The sequence below is a fragment of the Manduca sexta genome, chromosome 14 (assembly GCF_014839805.1).
Source record: "Manduca sexta isolate Smith_Timp_Sample1 chromosome 14, JHU_Msex_v1.0, whole genome shotgun sequence".
NCBI lineage: Eukaryota > Metazoa > Arthropoda > Insecta > Lepidoptera > Sphingidae > Manduca > Manduca sexta.
Window position 1 is genome coordinate 6,591,458 of NC_051128.1, and position 12,905 is coordinate 6,604,362.

The following is a 12,905-nucleotide window of genomic DNA, read 5'->3' on the forward strand; positions in this document are numbered from 1 at the left end:
TAATTGAATGATTTATCTGGTCGGTCACGTTTCGCGGCCATATGGACTTCTCATGAATAAGTAATGTTCGGCCACGATCGTTGTTTCAATTAGCGGTTGTGTCGCTGGTCGGCCACGACTGCCGCCCGCGCACCGCCGCCGCTCACCGCAGCGGCCGACCGTAACAACCCAATGCGATTGTCATAAAGAAGGATTCACTGACCCGCTCAATTGACCAAATTCATAAAAGACGTTGAAACATTTCACGTCACCGCGTATAATTATTTCATTACAATTTTAAACGTGTTCGTTTTTATCGTGAATGCAATTGATGATACCATAACGATCTACATTAAAATTTTATATCCTTTATACTTTAAAAAATTATGTAGGGATGTTGCAGGTTGCCCAGTCCTTTATAGATAGGAGTTTATTAGTTGTTATAATTGCACATTGTGGTAAGAACATTATATTTTAGAATTCACTTGACTTTCAATTTCGAAGATATTTAAGTGCAATCTAAGCATTATGTGCGAAAAGGTTTGCACCTTCAGTTACTGTTCTGAAACGGGTGAATTAATATGCTATTATATTTGTTATTATTAAAAGCTAATAAAAAACTTAATCTGAATTATAGCTATGTAAGTGATTCGGAACAAAGAAAATTTAAATAATAAACACAAATAATCCTTCTTTGTATCCAGGCGAAACAGGATCCATCCTGGTATAACTAAGTTCACGTTCGCCTACGCGGCGGATTAAATTGATATGGCAAGTCTACCTCACTCGTTTGTCTACGTAAAAATGTCTGAAAGCAATATATTTTACTAGAACTGTTCACGTAATGACGCGCTATATTTAAAATCTCTTGTAACGAAAGTTATGTAGGTATGCGATTATCATTCTTGTTTATATTGGCTATGTCTCCAAACAATTTGTTTTTATAAGAATGCTATTTCTTAACAAGACATAAAATGAAAATTTTATAATCTATAAAGACTAGAGGTTATAACAATATTAAAATAAAATGACGTTAGCTTCTGTTAAGCAGTTCCGCTGCTAATACGGGCTGCAATATTTTTAAAGATTATCTTTATTTCGTTGACCATTCCAGGAACTAAAACCATTTATATTATGTAGACCTAACCGCCAAGAGTAATAGCCTCATTCTTACGACTCGGGTATGAGACAAGAATTTTAATTTAAACTTACATTTTCGGCTTTACCGCTCTACCCAATATTGTCTTCCAAATAAACCTGTTGTACATCTCTATATCATCGTATATCCAAACAATAAATATTACATTTGAATTCAGTCATGTCACACCCCCTCGCTTTAAATAAATGTATCAAATCACGTACAACGCAAATTCCGTCCTTAGCAGTAATAATAATCTGGGTAACTCATACAAAAAGGGGTGGTCGAAGAGTTATCCATTTAGCGAAAGTTATACCCGTTTTATTTTCTTTTAGCCGTCCCAAAGAGTGTTCTCCGTTGAACATCACGGTCGCTTTCCCCGCTCGAGCGTGCCTCTTTCGAACCCTACCGTAAAATAGACGCGAAATGTGATAAATGGAAAACTCTTTTTATTGTCAGGGCCTCGGGCACGTTACGTTATGGGTCGGTTCCTCTCATCCCCCGCGCCGCGCCCTCGCTCTCTCGGCCCGTCTTATCAAGTTTTCTTATATCCTAGTTACCGCTCAATTTTGTGAGCCTTATATATAAAAAGCTTTCCCTTTGCTCCCCTCGTTGTGCAATAGAATTACGTTTAAAGTATCACTACACGAGTTGGCAGCAATTTAATATAACAAATTATTCTATATTTGAACATTTTTCTTGTGCGGTTCAAACATAATATTTTATAAAAAGAATTTAAAGTAGGCCTTAAAAAGGTTAGGGTAACTTTGAGTTTTAGAGGCTTCATATAAAAGTTTTTTTTTTACAAATTTCAACCGAAAAACCACTACTCGTGCACCGCAATAAATTCGGGAAATTCGAAAAAAAACAAATCTCGCGTAAACTTGACAAACATTTTCCTGCACGTAACAAATTGATTTTGAATAGGAGTGCAGAATTAGTTCTTTTTGCAGGGTATTACGCTTCTCCAAGACGCTGGCACATCGGATGACAGTGGACGGGCATCAGAAAGACTCACGGGTAGTTCAGTTGCTCCTCGGGACCCTGACTCCTCCCGTGATCGTCTTAGTGACGTAAGTACCCATGCAGTGATTTCACTTTATTTCCTACTTCCATCAATAGAGTCCACTCTACGGACAAGACATTATTCCAACATTACCCGTGAGATTCGTTTTAATATCATGAGTTACTAATGCGACATTTTTCTCCTTAAGAATGTGCTTGAAACAATTGTGTCCTCTAATTTATCATTGAGTAAGCTCTCTCGGAACGGTCACAAGAAAACCTAGACGCAGAGATAAGGTTTATAAATATACCTATATTGTTTAACTCGTAACTAACAAAGACGATAGCTTCGCAATATATCTGTCTGTGACTCGGAGTAAATCTTGAGAAAACACAAATAACTCCCACTGAGGCCAAGTTTATCTAACGAGAATTGTAAACCATTGGTATAATTTTGGAAAAGGAAAATAAAATTTTCCCGAACCCAAATAATGTTTATATAATCTGAATACGTAATGCGTTTAATCTTGATGTACGATGCATGTAAAACATTATATCACTTAGTGTTGATTGTACTAACTGTTAGTTATTGTAATCTAAAGAAATGGCGTTTTCTATTACTTTGCAACTTTTTTCCGTCTCTCCCGTGATGAACTTTACGGTAACTGCAAACTAACTTTAACGTAACAAGTGTTAATATCACTCGCGTGTTATTTTTTGCGTACATTCCGGAGGAACACCGTTAGATCTAGGGAGATACGGACAAACTTCACCTACCCCAGTCACTTCAATCCACTCATATGTTCGCTTTCTCTCTCCTGCCTACAGGCCAGTAGCCGCTGTAGTTCCGGAAAAGGCTATATCGTGAGTATTGTCATTGTTGTGTTTTACGTACAAATATTCCTTCTGTTTCTGATATGCCGCGCACGACCACACTGTTCGCTATACGCTTGCTTCTTATATATTGTGCTACTGTTTATTAAATCTCCCGCATGGTTACTTTTAGCTTGGTTCTATTTTATACTCTGATATACGGCGACATTTTAAATATAAATATCATTAAGTAAACCCATTGACATGTCGAATTATGGGGGATATATATACTTATGTATTTAGAACAATCGTGTGCAAATGTATCCAGATCACGCAACACATATAAGCTGTTCGATGTTCGTTGCGTATTTGTGCTAAATCACAAGATTTGTCGAGGTTGCTGCGCTCCGTACAATATAACATTACCTTCGCCCGCCCTGAATACTTCATGTTCTGTATTTATTTGAAATTGTAATATCTCAACCTGATCCCTCGTTGTATCCCCCGGCGCGAACTTTACCTCGTAAATAACATGTAACGTATTCGTCGATTTATGTTACGATAATAGTCTCCTTTTCCCATATGAATTGGACTTTCAGGAGGTTGTTACATATACCCTATGCCAAACATTATTTTATTTAGGAGCTTTTTATATTGCAAAGGTTCGCACAAATTTCTTTATTACATACTTCTCTTTATATGGGTACGTCAGATTTTATTTCATAACAAATAAGTAACTCTTGGCTGTAGGCAGATATATGGTTTAACATTATTAATACATTAGCCAATAGAACTTTATTTTAATTATAATCTTTTTGGGAATGTATTAAGTAAGGTTTATTAAGTTTATTCATGTTGTGTAGAAATGGAACAGTACAGTTATTAATTAACAGTTTAAAGTAGCATAGCAATGCGTACAGTTTAAACGAGTGATGTAATAAAATTTTGTCTGAAAGTTTAAAACGCCATCTCTGTAATTAACCGTTGATTCATAATATTACGGCTACAGGCTTATGAATGCATGAATTACTTACGAGTATATAATCAGTTGATGCCCCGTCGACACTGACTAATGTGAGTTTTTCTTCTATTCCAGTGTGATAGTGAAGGCGACGACGACAAGGCAAGTACTTTGTCATTTCTTAGCTTTACTGTCCTTAATTGTAAGCGATTTATCAAGGGAGTGATTCCCGCGTGTACGTACGTTTGATCTACTAGACATTTAGGAAAAACTTATGCGATTAAGTCGACGACGAATTTTCGAGTTGGCGAGTGCAGTTGGAAGGGTAATAGCCAGTTTCGCTTTGTATTCGGACTGTACACGCTCTAAGGGCTTAACTAACTTGTCAACAGGTTGTTAAATACGAGTTAAAAGCGGGCCGAGCATAGAGCTCTTCTGCGTGTGTCGCTGTCGCAAAGGGCGCTGATTACGCGCCGAGCCAGTGTTCGTGTAATTACTAGATTGGCACAGCGTACAAGTGCCCGTAATTAAATACATTACCCTACCTTTAATATTAGTGCGGTATGTGTACCTATTAACGTTCCAACCAACGTGTGCTCGCACGCACTCGTCCGGTTGATTTATTATTATAATTAAACACTATTCTATTAAATGGTACTTGCATATCAATTTTACGCACCGTTTCTAATATTAATAATAGCGTAAACTGTGTAAAATAAAAGTAAACTTGAGTATAATCGATGAGAGTATTCACGCAAGTGTAGAATGCTCTCGATGACACCTCTAAACCCGGTTCGTCCACCTTGCCTTTAATCCAATTATGTGGCCACTTCGCTGTCGACTGCCTCTGAAACACCCCTCTCATCAATTTGGCTCAATTTTCTCTGTCGAGTGAACTAAGAACAAAAGTATTTTACTGATTAATCCATTCAATTAGGGGATGAAAAATAATATTTTTAAATGGCAGTCGCTTTTCAAACATAATTGGCTTATAAAGTACATTGTGTTGGAACTTTAAAAGTTGTGTAATGTAAAACAAAAAATCTATCCTTTCGACAATTAAAACATGAAACAGCATTAATGTGTCTGCTCTAATATAAACTTAATCAATTTTGAAGTTAAATGGCATAATAATGTCAGTAAATGGATGTCTAAAGAGGAAATCAGTCTGAGCTCCGATGTTGTGCCGCAGTCGATTAATTAAATTATCCCGGGAGAAGTTGACGCCCATGCGGAGCATATAGCTCGGAGCTACCCAGACGGGAGAGCGTCGCTGCTCACTGTACGGTGTTGTGTGCGCTGCGCTTTGCAGAGGTGCAGTAGCGTTGGCTGGTAATGCTCGCTACACTTAGCTAGAGAGCGCCACTAACTCGATCCGATTCCACTTGGGCTATTTGCACTCGGAGTTCAATTATGCCTCCACTTTGATATGCAAATCTGGTCGCTTTTGGCTAATTACGTAGACGCTGCCGTAGCATCGTTTCAAACGTCAAGTTACACTGTTTCAAGTAAATTTTATTCAACACGAACAGTTTGTTTATACTAGTTTACGTGATGCGGCTCGTTTGCGATATTAACATGAATTAAATCAGCGTTGGTCAGACTTATACGTTGTTTCAAAACGTTTGTAATAAAATATTTTGTAGAGAGCTACTCTGGTCATTCGTCGAAGTTTGCAGATATTCGTATATTGTATTGCTTGTTTTGTGAGCCTAGTAAACATATAAAAAGGATATTTCCTGAACCATTGATTCTTAAAAACATTTTTAACACAAAGGATTTCAAGCAACTGGGTCTTAATATAATAGAATAAAAGCAATCTATATTTCTATTTTATCAAAAACTAGAATTATAAATATCAGTTTTATTTCATTTCTAAACAATTACGAATTCTATTATAGTTTCAAGATTGTTAAATATAACGTTATGTCGGATTTATTTCTATTTATTCCGATAGAAAAATAAATATGCTTTATTTGTATTTCATGTTTTACAGATTATAATTGCAATAAGACAAAAAACATACGTCTTATTAGTTACCAATTATTAAAATAATAAGTCACAACGAACTTGATTGTCAAGAAAATTTTGTAAAACACTCGACATAATTTAAATGCGAAACATAAGTATATTACGTTCAATATCCAATAACCAGCATCAGTAGGCGGTGGATTTCAGCGTTTTAGAACTAAACTTTGCGGCCATTGTTAGATTATGAATAAATACTTTGCAACCAATGCTCTCTTAAGATTTATCGTCATCCCATCTAGTTGTAAATTATAGGTTTATTTAATACGTTTTGATTATTCAAAGCGTATAAATCAAGACAATAAAATTAAACTTGTCGGTCGTAATTTGTCCGCATTAACCGTAACGAATAGATATGAACATTATTATTCTCATATTACGGCTCCAATATAATTATCATTCATGACCGTTTCAATATAAATGCGAGTAATTTAAATTACGGTCACAAATTAGTACGTGCAGTGACTTTCGATATCGTGTGTTCCCTCGCAGGACACGATTAAAAGTTATGCGGTGTCAGATATTGACATTGGCATTGTTGTAACCCGTCGCAGCGTACCTACTTGCGTTATATCGTCGCTCCTCAAACAATATGCTAATGCTCTATTATAATACTTTACGTGATATATTTTTATGGGCATCTTATGGTCTAGTAACACTATTGAATATTTTTTCTGTTAAGGCTGAATAATGATGATTGAGAATTCATCGTCATGAGCGTGTTCGCTGTGATATATATAAAATAGTTTTATCACATTTATTCGTATGCATAACACATCATAATAAAACAATCTAAGTCATATATAACAGTTTCACTTCATACCGCGTCAACATAAAATAGTTGGTATTTTAACAGACATTTGTATAAATAAGATTTTGGCTCGTATAAGCTCATTATCATTCATCAGGTGAGCATATCGCTTCTGGTCGATTTGAGCGGGCCGCATTAACGGAGCGGTGGCGGCGGTTCTACAATCTGCGCGCAATGTGGGGGAGGATTCCTGCCACATTAATATACTCATGAATACTGATTGAACTTGCATCTGTTTTCTGTTATATCTCTTATAAAACTCACGTGTGTAGAATATATTTATGTTTTACAGTTTTTTAACTATATAAAGACAAAATACACTTTAATTTGTCATCTCGTTATCTGTACTATCAATGATTTCTGGTAGAAAATATAAATTAACCTAAACGAGTTAATACTTCAATACTCAGATATATTGGTCCAATAAATACTCTAGCAACAGCTCAGGTTACTCGGCTTAAAGCAGTTAAGTATTAATTACCGGTAACATTGTCCCGCGCCGAGTGAAATAACATTGAATAAAATATTTTCCCGGGCCGGCGCCACTTGTCAGAATTTACCTTACGCAAACTTACCTCGGTTAATTGAAAGAGCTTCTTTCGTTTGGTGTAATATTTTATGACGCGAAGTCAGACTGCGGAGCGGTAAAAGCAAATGGTCTCTTTCCAACACATAAGTTTTCTCTAAAGCTCTCTCACGGAGCGGCTCCTTGCGTTTTTGTGTAACTCGTTTTCAAAGGCAACAAGAAATCTGAGTGTAAATTTGTTTAAATTTAACTTAATCGTTACATTTTAATTTATCATTGTGTTCTAATTGGCAAGTTATTTTGCGTTTTCTTTTAAATCGACAATCACCGCTAGAACGTTTGCTAAGTGACTTTTTATTAACATTCTTTTATGCCGTTTCGAGATTGCTTTAATATGTTTAGAAAAGGTCTGCCCGCTTCGATGTTGCGGATTATATTCTCTACTTGCGAACAGATAATTGCTTGTCTCGTATGGGTTGCGAAACACTTCACATCTTATTTTGGGGCCAGGGTTATTTGAGACTGTTGCATACTTTAGCAATTATTTCTTTACATTATGATTTAATTTGACGTGTGCAATATTCCTTGTTGCGTGATTGTTCAATTACATCATATTCTAAATTACATTATTTTGATCATCAATTATATTTTTTGTATGTGTGATCGTGTTATACAATGTGTAATCATTATAGACTGACAAAATCTTGATAAATGAAAAGAACACAATTTGAAGAAAAATAACACATTTAATTAAAAGATTGTTTCTTCGGCCGGTCATTACACAAGTAATTCAAGAATATGATGATTAATGGTGTAATATAACTTCAACAAAATCTCTAAATCGTCTATTCATATATGTTAACGCGCGTGCTAACTTAATATTCATTATTAAATTCATATTAAAGGGCTGATGTGTCCGGGCAGTATGCTTTCCTCTACCGCAATAAATCTCCTAAAATGATGTAGAGGTATGCGAGATATGTCAGGGTCACCGCTAACCTCTTAAACACTAAAATACTATAAATCTATCACCAATATGCAAATTTCCCGCCCCATTTGACAATATTCTTATGCTTATCATCAAAGTATTAAAACATTCTCAAAGGAATGTTCACCTGCTTATCCTTAATCAATTCATCTGACGTTTTAGTATCAACATAAATGACAAAGAAGTACATAACTTCATGATTAACATAATGTTTCTGAAATGTTCTACTTTTGTCTTGTAAACGAGCATAAAGTGAAAGAACAAATTGCAAGTTTCCCCAGTATTTTCCTCGCTCGGAAAAATATATGTTTTATTAAAGCTCGGCATTTCCGAGAGCGAGGCAACCCTCGGGCGGGGGTGGCAGACGGTGGCCGGGGATGAGTTCGGCGGCGCGCCACTGTATAACAGACAGTAGAGGGATATAAAACATATTTACGCGCCTATAAAGTACTCTCGTACGCTCGCTCTCCACCATTTTCTTTTGTTCCTCGCTCGCAGCCAATGATAATGCTTTCTCCCGTTCGGTTAAACTTATTTCTCTGCCGTCTTATCTGGCTTTTCTTCGGCACTTTTATTTATAACCGAAGCAAAGTGGTGATACGTAACAATATTAAGTAAACGATTTCGGTATCGTTTCCCTTTTGATGTTTTGTCATCTTCGCATGTCGAGTTACGATTGTGATAATTTATTGGCTCGTTTCCTTTTTCACACTGAATAAATAGTTTATTCGGATGTATTAGGTAAGCTGTCTTGTTTATTTTATTGTTTTGCTTATATTTATGTGTTAAGTTTCTGTTGTTGACTGACAAGCGTAAACTAAGTCTTTGAAGCGCCAGAGAATATAGAAGCCAAAAGGCAGATAGTTAACGATAAAGTGAGGAGCTTCTTAATCCTGTGTGACAGGCCGGCTCTGAACAGAGACCCCTTGCGTAGGTGAGAGGGTGTAATAACAAGAGCAAGCTCTCCCTAGTTTTGCCTTCCCATATTCGCCCACAGGCTTACCCGTTCGCAAACTTCCACGGAGATTCGTATTACTCCCGTCGTACTCTCGTCTAACCGGCTTGACTCGGATAAGTCTTAAATTGCGCTCGATGTAAACTGAACCTTAAACACGCCATTGACGACTCGCGCTAGACAAGTCTTTGTTATAGGGATTTCACGCTTAATATTAGTATCGTTCAATAAATGTTTACTGTGTCGTCTACAGTTTGGAGAGCGGCCAGTAAGACGGAGGGAAATGCTCACTTTACTTGTGAACGCTAGAGTTTTTGGGCATAAACGTATGGGTGAAAAAGACATGTCCGTTTTTGTTTGCGTCCCGCCCGCTTGCAGTCCGCAGTTTACGCCCTTCGCCCAAAGACATGCACTGCCGTTGAGATGTTAAAATGTAAAATTGTTATTTTGATGATATTTGTCTACAAATTAAACTTTTTATTATATTGTCACTTTGGAAGCGTGTGCAGGACAAAGAGGCGTCGTCAAAGGGTCGTAATTATCTGTAGGCGGGCGAGTGTTACCACTCGACGTGAGGTCGAGATATCTCTCGACGGATCAGCAGCTCACTCGGGATGCACTCTACGATTCTGTTTGTCACTGCACCCGACTGTGGTCTGAGCTCTCGCTCTGATAAACGCATGTCAACGTGCTTTGAATGCGGAGCGCATTTAACAACTCTGGCACCCAGCGAGCGAGCTGCAGCTTAGCACTGTGATTTGTACACACGGTCTGATCACAAACAACGTTTAGCTGCATTAACTGACACCGGAATACCAACATTGTTCCGTTGTGCATACTCCTTATAGCTTTATTTCCTAGATTATATCGCGCTACTGTTTATACTTTCATATACAAATCAGACAATATATTATTCTTATTTCAATATATGAAATAATCACCTTGTAGAGTTTGTGTTGTCAACCCTATTCATTTTTTATTATAGCAGGATAAGAACTTGGTATAAAACAACAGCCATTATTATACCCTTCTGTCACCAACACCGTAACGTGCCGTGATCGGATCGACAGCTTATACACGATAAGAATATAATAGGGTAGGTGCCGATACGCTACTTGCATGGCACACGGCGCAACGTTGCGAAACTGGTGCGCAAACGAGTGATAAACGGGCATGCTCAATGCTCATTGCTCTAAACGTGCTGCTACGTTGCTGTGTATGCTATATGGGACGCGCGCACGCCTAAGGCCGTTTAGTAAACCGGATGACGAAACAATTATAGGATTTGTTTGTAAATGCGACTAATATCCAAAACTATATCAATAGCCTTTGTAGAAGTTTAATGTAAACAATTCTATGACACTAAGGCTCCACCTGAGGCGTGAGATGACACGAAAGTGCACGTAAAATAATTAAAAATCAAAAGAACTTACATCATCTTTTAAACGAATATGACGGTCACTGAACACGTTGTATACGGGTATGAATCGGGTATAAGTCCTAGCTGCCCGGTGCGTTTATAGCTCCGTTGTAGTATGGGCCGGTATACTGGACGAGACCTTTATCTGCTGATTGCTTTATATTATCGCCATACACTGTAAAGATGAATTCCGATTGCGTTCATTGCCTTATAATGTAGTTATAGTAATCAATCATTCAACCAGCAAAAATGTAGCACATGATAATTACAATGTAATTAACCAATTTTTCACTTCAATTTATTGCAAGTTATGGATGTTTAGCTTGTGTTTTTAGTAAGCTATTTTATATTTTTATTTAACGGTATGAAACGCGCTTATTTTTATATAGTCTTATTAATGTATTGTTAAAATATAAATAATTTGTTTTTCAAATAGAACGGTGGCGTTTCTTTGTTAAGAACTCTGACCCGCACTTTTATATTTAAGATCATGCAAAAGAACAAAGCTAACTTATGAAAGGGGCTAATGAAAGCAAAAGAAGCAAAGGAGTGTTTCTAGATTAGGCTCGGCGGTTGTTAAGATTCTAGCATGAATATACACGCTGGTACAAGAAAGTTTTATTCCACAGTTCTCGTATCTTAGTAGAAAATGTATTAAAGACAGAGAGCGGTCTATTCCTTGTTTCAGGACTATGAGTGTTTCTGATTTCCATTGATACAAAAGTATACACGTGGGTGGGTGGGTTTTCGAAATAAGGAACTGTCTTCAATTGTTGATATTATAATCTGCATTCAGTGGTTTGGTAATAAGTATGTAGAGTTATGAAATAGTCAATTTATACAAAAATCCCTGAACTATTCGACCAAATACCTTACAATGATCAAAAGACTATCAGGCCGATCGAGGTAAGACTTCAATATAGGAAATGGCATTCCAAATTAGGTAATTTTTTACGTTACAAATCCTATTCCAAATAGATTAGTTTACGTATAAAGTTGAGTTTGATGTTAATGTTTATTTGGTAAGATGCTATTTTATTGTTCAAGTTGACCATCAAATTTTATTTAAGCAGACTTATATTTAACATTTATTATAATATCTGTTTCGAAATGTGTCGATCCGACATCGGGATTCAGTCAAAATGTTTATTTTAGATGTTCTGAAAATAATAGGGCTTTTTGAAATCGTGGTACAGTCGACTCATAGCCCTTGTAATTTCGAAATAACGGAGGGTAGACTAATAGTCTATTAGGTACTTGAGACATTTAGTGTCTTAAGCTGAATGATCTTTTGACTTTCTAAGTCTCATTTCTTTGCAAAGTTTACATTCCGATGACCAACCAACACATGTAGTTTAGTCTTTTAATAATGTTGCACTTGTCTTTTATCTTTCTACTGTTTTATTTATATTAGCACTAGCATCGCTTTCTAAATTTACGGTTTTGGCCTCGTACTTTCCTTACTGAAAAGAGATATAACGATGAAATTTGCTTAACTTTGGATCGACTATGCGTTATTTACTTTCTAGTGACACGATGGGAGTTATAATTGCGTCTTTTAGATTTGCTTCAAAGTTATCAGACAAGATCATGAGATACAAATGATAACTTAGAAAGTAAATCAAAATTCATGAGTTTAATTTTCGAAGTCTAACTTTTGTCACGTAAGCGGTGCCGTAATTTCTACTTTCCCTTTAATAACATAAAACATGCGTGTTAAAAGTTTTATATTGATTGATAAAATTTTATAGCTTTTAATAAAGGTGAGAAAGTTTTCGCTTTTAATCGTCGAGAATAAACGTTGATTATTTTTGTCGTATGTATCACGGACGAGTGGGTGTAACAACAGAAACAAACAAGACTCGACAATGGGATAAAGCGTTGCGAACCATCGCGACTTCAAACATTATTAATTCGCTAACTTTGCGACAACAACCAATTTATGTATTCCGTCTGGAGTGAGGGAATTATTATAAAGTAATCTAAGTTAGGCGACCCGTGCCGAGATGAGGGGGATATGACAGGTGTTTAAATATACCACAACCGCATCCACCCCGCTTTAGAGATTCACCGTGTTACATCAAGATGGACTCATTCGAGCGTGGCGCGGTACGAGCTTTCTCAACTTGCCTTTAATTGCTTGTTATGATTTACCTTTCGTAAATGTTAACGTTTCCACTTGGATGTCCATGTAAAAATGTTGGAGTGAATAGACTAAATAACTCACTACTCCGATTTAATTAAATATTATGTCATAAATCATAATTAATAAACTGACATT

At 36.5% G+C, this 12,905-nt stretch overlaps 1 protein-coding gene across 6 annotated transcripts in view; it reads left to right on the forward strand.

Moving 5' to 3' along the window:
* Positions 1-12,905, forward strand: part of LOC115456073 (autism susceptibility gene 2 protein) — a 56,697-nt gene that overhangs the window by 21,273 nt on the left and 22,519 nt on the right. For 5 of the 6 annotated variants that reach the window (XM_030184929.2, XM_030184933.2, XM_030184931.2 and 2 more), the window contains exons 3-5: positions 2,071-2,190; positions 2,951-2,986; positions 4,032-4,058. In XM_030184929.2, coding sequence (XP_030040789.1) covers positions 2,071-2,190; positions 2,951-2,986; positions 4,032-4,058 — 183 coding nt within the window. The remainder of the gene's footprint in view (positions 1-2,070; positions 2,191-2,950; positions 2,987-4,031; positions 4,059-12,905) is intronic. The other variant, XM_030184932.2, reaches the window with a different exon arrangement.